At 44.8% G+C, this 16,865-nt stretch overlaps 1 protein-coding gene across 1 annotated transcript in view; it reads right to left on the bottom strand.

The window, feature by feature from the left end:
- Positions 1–16,865, bottom strand: part of LOC117733865 (plexin-A1-like) — a 208,227-nt gene that overhangs the window by 152,448 nt on the left and 38,914 nt on the right. The window contains 1 exon segment of the mRNA XM_034537776.1: positions 4,941–5,123. Coding sequence (XP_034393667.1) covers positions 4,941–5,123 — 183 coding nt within the window.

The following is a 16,865-nucleotide window of genomic DNA, read 5'->3' as shown; positions in this document are numbered from 1 at the left end:
GCTAAATTACCTCCCATCCCATGTTTCCTGATTAGGCTTAATCATTCTGACAGCGAGTTTTACTGCTAAGCTTGTAGAGCCATCGCATGCGCAGCCATCTAAACCTCTGGGAAGAGATCCAAGGCACTCTCATCCACAGGACACTGGGACCGGCAGAGCTGGTATCCTGCAAAGCACACTGCTGAGAGTGTTGGTTCCCATAATGCTGAATACAATTTGAATGGTTGCAAGATAAATCACAGGCGTTGCTAATTCTACTGACTCTTCTCTAATAAGCACTCTTTCCGTAAAACGTTCCCTGTTGCCTTAAAAGGGTATTCAAAGGAAATGCAGGGGAGTAGAAGCATAGAACAGCGTACTTAAAGGAGACGGTGTGTGTAGGATTTGAGGCATCGAGCAGTGGGCTCGCAGAGTTGCTTCATACGAAAGTGCCAATTGCAAAACCGTGGTAACGTCAGGTGCAGGTGATTATTTACTTTACTGAAAACACAGTTATGAAGATGTCCTGAAGTACTGATCTATTAAATTGCCGTTGGAATCTACTGGTGCTATACAGTGAGATAAACTGCACAAAGGATTCAGAAAATACTTCTTAATATATTGCGAAAGATTACTTGAAGGGGGTGGGACACTGCTAACAAAAAAAAGCAAAGGAGATCGTCTCTAAATGGGAACGCAGGGCCGGCGAACTTCTGGTTCCGCCTCGGAGTCCAACCGGTCCCTCACTTGTCTCCGTGTCTCAAGGCGGCAAAATGCCGACGCGCTGTCAATCAACCCGGGTTGGAATGGTTACCGCGGTAGCGCTGCACCAATCGGCCCTGTCACTCAGGCTATCTTCCGAGATGGAAAGGGAAAGGGGAAAAGTAATTGGATTCGCTGTTCGCAGGGAAATGATGAAATGACATGAAACCGCCCCCAACCACCCCTACCACACACACGCATTCACACACCTATCTACTGCTGAGTAACCCCCCTCCCCCCCTCTGTCTTCATTGTGCTTGCCTCTTTTTTGTTTCTTGACTGTGGAAATACTTGAGGCTGTTGAGGGTTCCTTTTCATCTCTCCTGATGTGGCGAGAGCGCCTTGTTCTCTCCAGGTAGACAAAAGACGCAACCAAATGAGGGGAATGAAAGGATTCCCAGGTTTTTACCGAGATCTGAGGAGTTTAAAAAAAGTATTTTATTTTATTTTTTATTAAGGATGTTTCTGGCAAACGGCACAGGGAAGGCGGCCCGTGGTGCTATCGGTCCGCCACCTACTCCCGTGTCTCCCTACAAAGTGATGCACTGTGGGTGTTTTTTCCAAAAGGAATATGTTCGACTTTGAAGCACCGAGCAAACAACAATATACAATGTAGACATAGGCTGCTGGCTGGCTGGCAGGTGTGAGACTGGTGGCTTTTCACGAGGAGAGGGGAGGCCCGTTCTGTGTGACAAAGCTGGAACTGTTCCCTACACCAAATGACCATACTGTATCTCTAATGTCCCACGGCCTATTGTCCATCCTTCATCCCACCTCAGACACCCTCCCTCCGCCTCATGTCTTTCATCTTGCAACCCTGAGTCTTGTATCATACATTCTAGCAGGTCTTATGCACTCTACGTCCAACAGTTGGCGCTGCCTTCCCGATAGCGATACATTCAAGCTGCCGGCGGCATGACTTGTAGCTCATAAGGCTATTGTTAAGTGCTGTATAATCATTTACAACAATAATAATACTCATTAGTTTTTTCAAGTGCTCTCAACTGGATCCGATCGTCAAACGAAGACTATAAAGCAGCATTACATCTTATCTCCCTCATTCTGCAATCTGGTGGTCATCATGTACAGCTCATTTGTGTTATTATGACCAGCTGTCAATCATTTCTAAATTAACTGTTTGGTCATTTGACATCTTCAATTGCTTTGTTTAAAAGTCCCAAACTGACATCCACAAAATATTCGCTGATTCATTTTCATGGATTCCTTCTTCCAGCCCTACTCATATCACCCATCTGCATCCCGCCATGTGTACTTCACCACATGTCGCATAGTTTGCATCACAAGATATCCGACGTTATATCAGTGTGAACACGGTGTCCGCAGACTGTCGGCGGCCGTACGCCTTTCTTATTACTGGTCGCTCAACGCAATGGAGACCTTCTCCTCACAAAAAGCCAACCTGCACTTACGGATAGTACTTTGTAGTTTAACTTTATTGAAGAAATTGTACTTGCTTGATCTTGTTGTTCTGAGTTTGGACTCACGGTTTAATGCACTTATTGTAAGTCGCTTTGGATAAAATGTAATATAATGTAAAAAAAATAACAAAATTAGCTTCTATTTCCGACACGGGGCTCTTAATCAGTTGTTCTCCACTCCGCCGCGTCAACCCAATAAAGGTTGTTAACACAATGCTGATTTGGGGTATGAGTTTGACCCCAAAGTTAGATTTCGTACAACAGTGACACGCACAGCCAAAACACAGCAATAATGTAGACATGAGGAGGGTATTTAACACATACATGCTGTGTGTGTATTGAAGGCATTCTGATTAGTCACGCTGATGTAAAAAACAAAACAAACAACCGCCTGGCTTTACGTCTAAAGTCAGTCTCTCTCTCTCTCTCTCTCTCTCTCTCTATCACCCACATAGCCAGACGAAAGACACCATCACTTATGGACTGGCTGGGCTTAAGATTTACACTAACGATTATATATTCATAGATCAATCGATACGGGGGAGTCTGGCGGGACGTGTGCGTGTCACATTGTGGGATCCCTAATGAGCGTGCACGTGCGCAGACAGCCGGCACGCTTGCAAGCTTTACATTTCATTAGGGCCAATGAGCGCAGTTTAACTCCCAATGAATAGCAATAATAATAAAAAAAGTAAAAGACACACACACAGACCGTAAGCATCTCTCATCCCATCTGCCTCGCTCTCTGCCTCTCTCTAATCCCGGCTCCCTTCCCTCTTCCTCCCTCCGTTTTGGTACAAATCCAGTTCCCGTCATTTAGGAGTCGCTGTCCAATTTAGTTTGGAGGAGACCTCGTTTAAAGCCAAAAAAATGAATCGCATCCTGTGTCGGAGGAAAGACTTAATTAGGCACCGGCGGACCTAAGCGCCTCGTGAACGGCGTAATTGTGCTGATTTATTGTTATTGGTGCCCCTGTCCCGCCAGGCCCCCCCGCATGCTGCTGCAGCATCTGCATTGATCCACACCGGCCGCCTCCATCCTCCTTCACCTTCCTCCCCTCAGTCTCCCGAAGCACAGGAAGGCATGCCGGCTGGGGGGAAATGGGATTCCGATCAGCGGGGTATCATCCAGGATCTGCTGACCCCCCTACACAAGCTCCCCAAGCACAAATCATCCATCTCCACACACACGTACACACACACCAGAACAGGGGTCAGGCACAAGGACTAGTGGGCCAGGTTTCAGTCGACGTGGCAAAACACCAGAGACAGGAAGCCGTGTAAGGAGGCACGTGTTTGTGCGTGTTTGTGCGCGTGTGTGCATGTGTGTGCTTGTGTGTGTGTGTGTGTGTCTGTGCGAGCTTGCACATTATCATATCTTATATAAAAGCAGTTGACAGCAGCATTACTGCGGCAGACGTTCCTCCCGCTACATGGAAACGCATGCAGGGGCCGAACGCTTAAGCTGTCAAACTTGTATGAAAAAGTGTAGCAGCTGAATATTACACACGCATTCTGGCTTGAACAGAATAAGGCAGAAAGTGCGATATAAACACAAACACTTCCAACCCAAGACACAAGCCTTTTGCAAAACGATAGTTGACTTGAAAGCGTTCCAAAAATAATCTTGAAATACTTCATTTTCAAATTAAGCTGACAGGGAAATGTGGATGTAACTTCCTTTCATATATATTTTGTAATTACGTATGCATTTATGCAATTATTTGTATCCTTAGATGACTTTCTTTTATTCAGTCTCCAGACTATTGGTGGCACACTCATATAGAGATGTCCTGCGAAGGATAAAAAGAGAGAAAAAAACCAGAAGAAACAGAAGCGGCTCAGTCGGATCTCAGATGAAGGAGCGGCTGATTGGCACACACACCCTGCGGTCTACTCATGATGGGTACACACACACACTGTAAACCCACAGGCACACACACGCACACACAAAAGGACTGCGTGCTGAGCGTCCGCCCAACATGGTGGGAAATTACCGCTTGCCTGTGATTGAGGAGATATTTCCGAGGCCGCCATTGCAAGCATGCAAACAAACACACAGATCTACAGAAAAATACATCACCACCAATCACTGGGTTTCCTTCACCTCAAGGGACACACAGGAAACCATCCTCACCCACCCTGAAGCCACTCAGATACACTCCCTGGGCTCTAGCAACACTGGGACTAGACCACCAAACAACACTGGCAAGTGTTAAAAAAATATTTTTAAAACACACAGCTTGGGTCAAACAACACCAGCTCTACACGCACACACACACACACACACGCACACACACACACACACACACACACAGACACACACACACACTGCCTTGCTTCCTGGGAGAAAACGTGCATCTCTCCCGAGCTGCTTCCTTTATATATTAATATATATATATAAATGTATAAAAGAGTGAGAAGCGTGTGTGTGTGTGTGTGTGTGTGTGTGTGTGTGTGTGTGTGTGTGCGTATATAAATATATATAGTGCCGATGTCTACAATGAGATTTGATGACAAAACCATTTGTCAGCAATGTCAAAACCAATGACCATTGAAAATACATAATGAAATGACACAAAATTGCTTCAGAGTGAAAGTGGTTTTCTGTAGAGCATGGCATGCACACACACGCACACACACACACACGTAACACACACACACACACCGGCATTTTATTAGTTCTGTGTCGGCTATCTCTGTAATTTATCGTTCACAATGTGCGAGAAACGCCAGAACATACATGACAAACAGTGCCTACCTTCTTCATGCGTCCGCCTCGGGTGCCCGTGAAGGCTACGGTGTGCCCGCGGTAGTCGTAGGCCGTCACGGAGGTCATGCCGTCGTCCTTGTCCACGTAAAGCGGGATGCCCTCGATGGCGGTGGTGCCCCCTAGAGGCTGGTTGAAGTCCTGGCCGCAGAAGTTGTCGTCTATCTGCAGCGGCTGCATGGGGCGACAAGAGGAAAACACGGCCATTAACTCTTTTCTTTTTTTCTTTTTCTTTTTTTAAATCCCTTTTTTTTTTTCGTGAGACTGACATTCATTCTTAAAGGAGGAGGAAACTTTTCGATCTCGCCGACACTCGGTGGACCTTTTATGGCGCTAGAGCGAAGACCAAGCCGCTGGAGATTTGTGGTACGAACTTAATGTGCGTCGCTAGAAATATTACCTTCAGTTTCCTCCCCTTTGAAACTTAAAAAAATTGAAAAGTAAACTGCAAAAAGCCGAGACAGTAATGTTTGTCTTTCATTAGGTCCAAAAGCACAATCCATCCGGTGTGTACAGTTTTAGCTTCTGTGATTAATGCCTTCCCCTCAATTCCAGACTTTGATTATTTCATCGTACATGATGTCAAAACAAGCAATTAAGCATCTCAGCATGGTTTGAATGGATGGACGGTTGCTTGCTAATGTTGTAAAATATTGATTCCTTTTGTATACGGCTTTGGCAATGTAGTTTCTAATAAGAGACAAGCCAATACAGCGAGTTAATCAGATGGAGCGGGAGCAAAGACACAGAGGAAGGGGGGTGGGGGGTGGGGGGTGGGGGGGGGGTAACACACAAGCAGGACACTGGAGGAGATGACAGAGACATGCCAGGAAGTAAATTATAGGTCAGATTAGCATATCATAATCAAAGTGTCTGGTACAGGCCCATCGCCACGCTGATATGTTGATATGTCACGCTTGATTTATGAATGTGTGTGTGCGTGTGTGTGTGGGTGGGGTAGTAGGCGTGTCATTAAAAAGCATGCGATAGCAGTGTTCGCATCAGGAGGTGTGCACTGTGGTGGCTGAAAATCGACTGCATCTAAATCACCGTGGCGACGACACACGCAAAGCGCATACACACACACACACACACACACACACACAAGATACGCATGTAGCGCGTGCGTCTTCATAAGCCAAGTTTCCACCCATGTGTAAGTGCTGATTTAAACAGAATGTTCAGAACAACATCAACGGGGGTTTCGCTGTTATGTGAATGTCAGGGTGGTGATGCTGATCCTCCAGTCCGGTGACCTCAGGATCCTCGTCCCACTGACAGTCTGTGTCCAAACATCGCAGTGGTGGGAACATGTGGGTATGAGACAAAGGATCATTCCATTCTGGATATTTGGGGGTGCTGCATGTCTGATTTTACACATAAGTGCTTGGTTTCTCTGACTAAATCATGATTTATTTATTGTTTTACAAATGTCAGCCTATTGACAATAACACCGTATGGCATAAGTTTGTGAGGCCATCGGAGCAGCAGCTTGGCTGATAGAGCAACACAAGGCTACGGTTTCAAAATCAAAAGAATGCGTTCCTTCATCAGAGCACTCGCATACGAGCGGAGCACGATCAGAGCGCAAGATATTTTTGGCAATTTTCGCTTTCTCTCTCTCTCTCTTGATGACTGTCCCTTCACTTTCTTCTTGTTTCTTCATGTCTTTCAATTGATACAATCAAGGGGGAAGGGAGGGTGGGCGATGGAGGGGTGGGGGATCAGGCTAAGAAACCGCATCTGTCGCTCTGTTTCAGTACTCTCTGGACAGCGCCGCATCCACACACACACACACACACACACACACACACACTTGTTGGCTGACCTTTTAACCGGATGTTGTGACGTCAAAGGGTGAATTAAAATAGCCCTGCACTAAAACCATTCACTTCTCCTTCATATAACATGATATATGGAAGGTATTTCATGTATGTATTTGAGGGAGGGTTACAGTTCTCTTAGTTTATGTCACATGCCTCGTCTGTACGTCATGATTTAATCACTCTTTTCATTGCACTTTTCTTTGTCGTTACAAAGCGTCATCATCCTCTTCTTTCTTTTTAAGCACAAATTGAAAAGGTGGATGGAAATAGCCTTGTTAGGATAAACTCACATGCAGCCCACAAACAAAATATATATTACCGTTCACTGGAAATAATCTACTGCACACACACACACACAAAAGCGAGCACGACCCCTTTCCACGAGACACAAATTAGCATGCAAGCTTTCCCCTTGGTTCATTAGAAAACGCATTGTCTCCATAGAGACTAATCAATCACCCCCATCCCACCCAAACAGCAAAGCTGTCAGGGGAGCGAGTCTGTTTGCACACATAAGTGTGTGTGTGTGTGTGTGTGTGTGTGTGTGTGTGTGTGTGTGTGTGTGTGTGTGTGTGTGTGTGTGAAGAAAAGAGGCCTTTTTAGCGAACATTGTCTCACTTGTACCAGACCTTTAAAGGCAGCCAGACAACACAGCAAAGTTGAACTTCTATGGACAAAGATGCACCGTGAGGGCAAGGGAGACTTTTGTTTCATTTGCATGAACATGTTTTTAATTATGGAGCAGTTTCCGAGTAATTTGAGAGGAGGCGAGGAGGACAAAAGGTAGAGATGTAGAAAGATATTAAAAAATGACAAATAAAAAAGCAAGAGAGGGATAGAAGGAAGAAGGGCGAGCTGGGCGCGGCTCAGTGAGAGTATGAACCCTGGCCATACAGCTTCCCTTGTTTCCTCTGATAAAGGCCGAGCAGAGCCAGACCTCCTATTCATTTCTTTCCCTTGTTTCCTGTCTGTGTCTCTATCTTCTTTTCCTTCCAGCCTCCTGCTGCTGCTGCTAATCCTGCTCTACTTTCTCTTCTCTGTCGCCGCATAGTTCTCGTCTTCTCCCTTTTGCTTCTTGTTTTTCCTTCATGGTTCCCTGGGACCGGCCGGTGGGAAATCATGTCCGTCCCAAAGGGGTTCATCTTATTTTCTTTCTTTCTTTCTTTTTTTTCTGCTTTCACATGCCTGCAGCTCTCTGAGACCATCTTTCCTTCCTTTTTCCCGGGCTTCAAGCATTTAGAGGTCACGTGATTGTTGAGATAAATAACTAATTGCAGTTGCAGATGTCTTTCCAGCGAGCCGAGGACAAACGACAGGGTGAAAAAAAGAAGACATGGCGGTCAAACGCGAGGTCACTGAACATATCTGTACAAAGACCCCGTCCGTGTTGCGCTTCTACACTTTTTTGTTGTAAAAAGGCCCAAATCAGAAGATTAAAGGACCTGATTATTACAGCGGCTCATAATTACATAATATAGCCGAGACGTATTCATGCCGGCGCCTCGCACTCGGCAACTAATCTGCATTCCCAGTGTCTGTCGAGTGAGATCTGCCGGCACGCTGAGGACGCTAATGGTTTGTTATGTTTAGCCTGACTTGCATCATTACCGAAGAGTCAACAGCTCAGATTGAGGCACAGTGGAGCGTTCAGCCCACTTGTTCTTTTTTTCTCACTGCAGACGAATGGCCTCACACAGACCGGACACCTGCTAGCTGTCGTGGGCCTCGCGGACCTGTGATTCCTGCAGTCTGCGACGCATTGAGGGCACGTTGAAGCTCTGTCAGCCGCCGGCACGGAAGTGACTGGACAGCCTACTTTATAAAAAGAAAAATATTATTATTATTCTTGTGTTCAGACTACAAACAGGTGTAATCTAAAACTCCTTTTAGAAACCTTAGAAATAGGTTACCGGCCCTATCTTTAAGGGGAACACCCAGGAAACTATAACATTAACAGAATCGTTAATATGGTTCTAATATATGGTATGTAGCCTTTTTGCAATCCCAAAAATGAATACGTTTGTTTGATACCTTAATCTAAGCAATTATTTTGTGAAGCAAAAAGGAAAGAAACTTTATGTTGCAAATGTTAATAAATGCCAGATACCCCGTCGTTAAAACCATAAATGTCAAATCATCAGGGCCTGATTTGAGCGGTTAAATCATACTTCAATCATCCGCTGCGCGACTCCAACAAATTAAACCGATACTCACTGCTTCTACTTTCTGCCACTGAGGCTTCAATTTAAAATGTGCACTTGAAGGGCCGTACTGTCGTCCATATTTATGTTGGGTTCTCATTTGTTTTTTTAAAGGCTATATGGCCGAATGGTGACCCTGCATTTGGTGTGAGTTCCTGTGACAATCCTGAACTGTGTCACAACATAAGGCGAGCAGCAGCAGTCCTCTCTTATTGGGGCTTTTATACGCTCTGCGTAGCTTGTCCCTGTTGGCCCTATACTCTGACCGCGCTATTATTATTACAAGCTATTGCTCATACTCAGAACACTGTACATAGCATTGCACACACACACACACACACACACACCTTTCTGCTATTTTCAGGGGGTTAGACAAGGACAGAGTCCCCTGTGTTGTCCTTGCCGAAGACCTCTGCTGTACACAGGCGCAGGCTGGCCCCTGGCGACACACACACACACACACGCACGCACACACACACACACACACACACACACACACACACGCAGACCCCTGCCAAACTCTTGCTGGGTGAATGATGATGGGGCGATGAGGGAGAGAGTGGGGCAAGTGAGATGAAGAGAAAGGAGAGGAGATGGGGAGGGAGAAAATAGTGGGGAGATGGAGAGGAGAGACAAAAGGGGGGAAGGCTAAGGGGTCAACAGCGCTGTTGTCGCCACTAATGAGCCCCGATCCAGGAAGAGAGAGACAGAGACCGAGAGGGTTAGAGTTGGGCATGAGAGCACGTTACCAACATTACCGCGACCGGGAGCGTTCTTTGTGTCATGAGCACGAAGTTGAAAGAAAACTTGGATTTTATTCATAATTTAAGCAAGGGGCGGACAAACACTTTGTGGACCGACAAGGGAGCAAACAATAAGTTAAACTGCAAGAACATCTGTGTTGCTAGACCACAAAATCCCATGTGCCACATAACTTTCTCTCAAAAAAACTGTGCGACACTTCTACTACAAATTTATCTGTGTCTGCATGAATCAAAAACAACATTTCTGTATCTGTCTCTCCTTAATTCATAATTGAATACATTACAAACACTGCATGGATTTTGTGCCCACTTAAAATATCACAATATTATGTGTAGATATGTAATTAGAGAATAGTTGAAACAAGCAGAAATTGCCATGTATTTGGTTTCTGTTCGTGGCCTAAGGGCCCACTTAAAAAGTTACGATGCAAATGTGACCATGAGATGTAAATCTGTAAGACTAATATGAAGATGTAACAAACGGAACGGGCAGAAATGGTCAAATATCTAGTATTTAAATTAGGATGTGAAAACAGTGTAATGCATGTGGATGATGTTTAAGCCATTTTGAATTATTTACTTATTTATTTTTATTCACGTGGGCCATTTCAATTTGCTAAGCACGCCGTAGTTAGGCACCCTGAGGTTTTATTTCCATCAGTCTGCATAGGTGAAGATTTTTATTCTGAAATCAGTTTATTACAAATGAAAGTGTCCACGCCCGTCAAATAAACTTAAATTGTCTTTATTTTTTTCCCAAGTGTCTGTGTATTTGCAGCAATTTAAAAGACCGTCGCATGAGAGCCAAATGTCTCAAGAATCTCCTCATCCGATACCTGCATAAACACATTGCTACAATCCCTCGGAGAGTGTGTGTGTTATTGTGTGTTTCTGTGTCTGAGTGTGCGTGTGTGTTAAACATAGCTCGTGCCACGTTCCCACGTGAGAAAGATAATGTTGAAGCGTGTGAGAGTTGTACTACTGAGACGGCTGATGCAACGAACAACAAGACTTGCAGAGTGGAAAACTGCATTTCATTATTTGAGGGTGTGTGTGTGTGTGTGTGTGTGTGTGTGTGTGTGTGTGTGTGTGTGTGTGTGTGTGTCTTTAAAAAAAAGAATGGAGATGACATTGGACTTCCAAACTTGGGAAGAAGTCAACAACACACATATAAACACCCTTGCATGTATACACGTGCACACGCGCACACACACACACACACACACACACACACACACACACACACACACACACACACACCTGGCCTGCATCCAGGTATCTGTTGTGACTTGGCTTTGGAAGCAGAGAACAGCACTGGTTGGCCTTTAGTTTCCCCCAGTGAGCCAATATCTGCTCTCTAATTGGTTGTTAATGAGTGGGTGTCTGTTTGTGCATGTTTGTTTGTCAGTGGATATGAAAGAAGGTAGGTTGTCTGTGTGTGTGTGTGTGTGTGTGTGTGGGTGGTGGGGGGGGGGGGGGGGGGGGGGGGGCTGCAACTGGGATCTGAAACATCTGTCTAACAGACTGGGACACTTGAAGCTTTGACCTGGTTAACTAAAAACACACACAAACACAGACACACACACACACGAGTGTCAATGCACACACATTCCATTGTTGTCCAATGTGCATTTAGTGCCTGTGGATGAGATGAAATTGTCCAGATATAGCGGCACGCACACACACACACACACCCACACACACACACACAGTGGACTTTGTGCAGACATCTGGCAGTGCAGTCTGCTCTAATGGCAACAGAACTACGGGCATCTGCATCTCACACCCACACACACATGCTGTCCCTCGCACAGGCACACAGAGCCCGCCTTCTATTACTGCAGTTGGTGTCGTGGCTGCCGGAAACAATTGGTCACATCTAGCCTTTGTCACTCATATTATTAAGGAAGCTGCTTGAGTGTTTGATTGGAGCGTACTGTTGCTCATGCATGTCATGGACAAGACATGTAACGGAGCAGCGGGGCCGATCATCTGCCTTGTGGAGGTTTCTTTCGGTGGCGGTATCAATGCAAACCATTTGCTTTGAGCAGCATCCACTGCAAACTCATGCAAACCGAGCGTGTAGGCGACACATATTTGTACAAAATACAAACACATTCCACCAGTTTGAAGCTTATCTGCTGGTGGCAGTAAAAAGCCAGCAACAACGAGAAAGGAGATGAGTGCAGGGAGCCTGTACATTTATGACACATTAAAGCAGCAGTTTAACTTTTATAGAAAAGATCTGCCTCCTTTTAGTGCTCCTTATTGCGTTTGCAACATTCTACCGTGCCCGAAGGGAAAGCAACCAATCAAGAGGCGCGGAGTAACGCTGCTGTCAATCACTGCTCGTGAATTCCGATCAAATCATCAAATTAAGCAGAGGCACCAGATCTTTTTTAACGGTGTGGGCAAATACACGACAAGCAAATACACGACATGATGATTTTTAAACAAAGTTACAGACTGCTTTTACCGCAACATTCCAGGTTTTCCTTGGAAAGATGATTGCATAGCGAATGTTAAGTATGCACATTTTTTTATTCATTCCCCAAAAAAATCTGCTTTGCAAATATTTGAATCTAGTTAAACGATCCCTCGAGGAAACACTGAAAAGAACGGCGTTTTCGTTCAGAACTCATACGCAACAGGTCACACAAAGTTCCTTTTGAGTAGTTGGTCAGTTGGTACAAATACTGTAGGAAGTAATATTACATCATTGTTTTAACCATCGCAAAAAAGACAAATCTAAAAACAAGTGAAAGTACCCTTATCGGGCAGCTTATCAACAGAAAGCATCCAAATCGCCTTCAGATCAGTCTTCCTGCAAAACAGCTGAACATTTGGCATCCCCGCTTTGACTAAGACCACTGGGCACCACTGGGCACCGCCGGGTTTCTCACTGACATGGGAAGGAACGGCCCGCAAACAGAACAAGCCGCTATTGGCCGGATGCTTTCTATCTTTTGGTGAAGTATATTTTTTTGGCCTTTTACTTTTCTGCAAGTTCATGAGTGAAGGGAAGGCACTTTGACATTTCAGCATCTGTTGTTTTGGCTCGGGTGAAATGAGGAGCATTAAATCGGAGATGGAAGGAGAGCCTGGCAGCAAAGAGATGCGCTTTGGTGGAACGAAAAGCTGCAGGCGAGAGAGAGAGAGGGAGAAAAAGAGAGAGAGAGAGAGAGAGAGGGAGAGAGACTCTTCAGCCCCATAGGTCAGAAAACTGAGGAATAGCTGGGATGCCAGGAGATCAACGTTTCATCGTTCTCCGCCTTGATCTGTCTTTCTTGGATTCCTTCGTTCTTTTCTCTCATTCCTTTCCTTTATATCTTCCTTTTTCAACACTTCCTTAACCTCCCCCCACCCTCCCATTCCCCCCCCCCCCCTCTTTCTTTGATTGAACACAGATGTGCAGATGCGAGGAGCTGAACGATTTTAAATGAAAAACATAGAAAACTTGACTGACCTGCAACGACCAGGAAGTATGAACATGTGTGTGTGTGTGTGTGTGTGTGTGTGTGTGTGGGTGTGTGTGTGTGTGTGTGTGTGTGCATGCGTGTGGAAATATTTAGCGATCGCAAAACCGGTGGAAAGTTGGTGTATGTTGTTTGTGTAAGAAACAGAACACTGTGTGTGTTTCAGTACCACTTTTCTCCCAGTTTCAAGATTTCTAGCTGTTCTCGACTCACCTGACTCTCTGCATCTTGACATGTGAGTCAAATAAATAAATAATAAAACATAAAATGATCTGCCCACGCCTGGCAATAATCACGCTATTTCTCAGTGGACTTGCTTCCAGTCTGAAGCCTGAAGTCTTTCCCTTCCCCGTTATTCATCACAGGGCTCTGTGAATGCAGCAGGCCTCATCAGCTCCAATATTGGTCACACTCAATATACTTTAAAAACACCTTGAACCACTCTTTTGGGATAATTGGTTTAATTGCAGAGTTTAAACGAGGAGGCTGGATGGTGAATCGCTTTAATTAACCGGTAAAAAAATTATAAAAATAAATAAATAAACAAGGTGGAGCGGATTGTAAATCCCTGCCGGTGCATTTGTGATGGCTGAATCCCGCCGGGACACCTTTCTGTGTCACAGTTTTCACGGAGGTGTTCAGAAAAACAAACAAAAAGGTACACAGAGGAATCCCAGAGAGACGGAGCTAGGTGGGAGGAGAGGGCTCGGCTCCAACAGGCAGCGGCGGTTGGCCATTGAGGTTAATGTGCCACAGTGGGGCAGCGGCTCGCTTTACCCAAGATAGCCTCGGCCTTCCTCGCAGGGCTGATTCCACATGGAAGGCTCCGGTCAGGCAAAGCAGTGTTGCAGTGAGCAGTGATATCTGAATACATTTGCCTGCTGTACTTTGTGTGTTTATGTACGTAGCGTTCGTGGATCCGTGAGGCTGAATGACTTATGTTTTAGTTTTTTCTTTAGATAAAATATCCCCAAAAATACAACATTCATATTAGCCTGAAACTCAAAATCTGAATTTAATGTTGAAAATCAAGTGTGACGAACGAGTCCGTATGAGAAACACCCCCAAAAAACTAAATGTAAGCTTCAAATACTGATACGTCATCAAATGTCAGAAAAAAATGTCAAATGTCAAAAATAAAATCAGTAAATCTTCGACTGAAATGCAGGATGTGTTCACGAAGCGCACGACTAGACGGGCTGTATTCTAAGTAGAGGTTGTAAAAGGCTCCAAATCTCAGCTGGATTGGAGTCAGATACCGTTTTGTCATTGTTGCAATTTCTCTCCTGATATGTGCATGTCATATAACTTAATATCATAAAAAGCTCTTTTATTCAGCCTTTCTCTGACAAAGAGCATATCATTCACGTGCAATTATATCTTAAAGTAATAGCACAGTCACATCTAGTAATTACAATATATATGTATCTTGTCTAGATACGACTCATCTCGAGAGGTTTGGATAGGTATCGGAGAGACTACATTGGGATCGGTACTGGGCCTGGTCCATGCATATTTTATGGGCCCAAAATCACCCAGATCGAATGCGGATCTTCTCCTCCCCGTGATGTGTTTTGGCCCGCCCGACACATCGGCTGCTTTTTTGGCCCCTGTTGACCAAATTGTGAGCAAACGTCTGCAGATCTTCACGTTCGTCCGAAACGACCGCTCTCCGCGTAACACGAGCCAGATGAAGCTCTTTAAAGCGTGCCGTTCATCTGAGCACCGCAGACTGTAATCTGTGTAATCTCAACTAAAGCCTTCCCTGACAGCTTTAATCCAATAACAACAGGACTCACCCGAATACGGCTGAGCCTGTGAGACAATGAACTGCGTGGTCAAAGTGGGCAGGATGTGCCCGGGAATACAGACACACGTGGGTGCACGAGTGCGACACCCTATTAAACACAATTTCACCGGCTCTTGTTGTTGGCTGAGATCCTTTTCATAATGAAACATGTCAGCTGTGCGTCTGCCTGCCATACGCCGCCATGTCAGGGTTGCAAGTCGCGTGCGACGATGAGTATGAAGCTATAGCGGCGGCGTTTCCTGCGGGGTTGAGAAAGCAGAGTACGAGGTTCAGAGTTTATTTGTCAGGGACAACACGCGGAGGCATTGTTTCAATCAAATAAAGTGCAACGCGTGTATGTGGGGCTTCCAACTGCCTGCATTAATGTTAAAAGTAGTATTGGGTGGTTCATGATGAACATCTGTGCTGGAGAATCATGTTTAAGATAGATAATGGAACAACCAGTCACTGGATGTTATTGTTGAGGTTTTTTTTCCCATCCTTTGTTTAGATATAAGTCCTGCTGATGAAACGCTGACAAAGACCTTGGATGAGTGTGGGGATTTTCATCTCAGATGTAAACTTTCCACTTTGTTTTTACAACATGAGCTGTTTTAGTGCGTGTGCGTGTGCGTGTGAGCATGCGCGTGCGTGTGTTTTCACACCCACACACGCCAATGTGAAGACAAACTGTGTCTTCAAGCTTCAACTCGTCTCACGGCTCCTGGTGAGCAGCTCCAGCAGGGAGACCCAAACACTGCTCTAGAGACACTTACAAAACAGCCCTGGCGTTCGCACATGCGCACGTGACTAATTAACGGACACAAATATATACGAGAATGCGCAAACACGCATACACCCAATACACCCGTGTGTGTATGGGGTCAGATCAGTCTCAATAATTGCAAATGCACACAGACAGACTTACAAATGCAAACACAAAGATTTACAAATGCAAACAGAACAATTTACAAATATGTTTGAGTCACAAATGCACACAGAATGATTTACAAATAAATTGTTGTGTGTGTTTATTTTATTTTTTTTATGATTTAATGATATTTCATTAAAACCATTTAACTCTACATGTCTCGTGTAGTATCTCGCCCTGATCAAACCTTTTGCTCTCACCAGATGCTGTAAAAAGCATAAACTTCTGGTCTCCTCAATGCAACGAGGAAGCCATGATTGAATTGGCTGCGACCAACAGTCACATGACACAAATTCTGTGACATTTCAAAGAATTGCAGGCTGCGGGAAACTCATATTTCAATGAATATCTCAACTCATATATGAACACAATCGTATTCTTTTCCCCAACATTGGTGACACTTGTGGGCACTTGGAACAATGTTGGAAATATAGATTCTATTGTTTGCCGATTATTGTAAAATAAATTATCAAAGAAATTCAACTTTTTTATGTTTTATGATTTATGGCCTTGTAACTGTGTTATACTGCACAACATATTTTTTTTGTTCTCTCTACTTCTGTTGGTTGTGCCGTTTCCATAGAGGTGTAGGACAAAAGAAACGCCCCGAAACTGCTTGGGGTTCGGAGGGTTAAACTTGCTGCAGTATCTCTGCTTCTCTTCAGCGCCGACTCTGATATCTGAGGTAAAAAATAAAGAAAAACGGTCACTATAGGTCAGACTCACACAGCTTTAAGACTAAGCAGCCGCAAGCTCTGAAACGCTCCAAATCCATGACAAGCTGACACTCTCGTAAGCCTATAGTGAACAATGAACACCACTGTGCAGTGGATGTACTTCACAGACACCATTCATGCTGTCCTGTTGGATCGGGAGAAATTCCCCAATTGAGAACCCAAAATAATATAGGGAAGGTTTCACAGCACGGT

Source organism: Cyclopterus lumpus, chromosome 7 (genome assembly GCF_009769545.1).
Source record: "Cyclopterus lumpus isolate fCycLum1 chromosome 7, fCycLum1.pri, whole genome shotgun sequence".
Lineage (NCBI taxonomy): Eukaryota > Metazoa > Chordata > Actinopteri > Perciformes > Cyclopteridae > Cyclopterus > Cyclopterus lumpus.
This window is presented reverse-complemented; position numbering and strand designations above follow the sequence as displayed.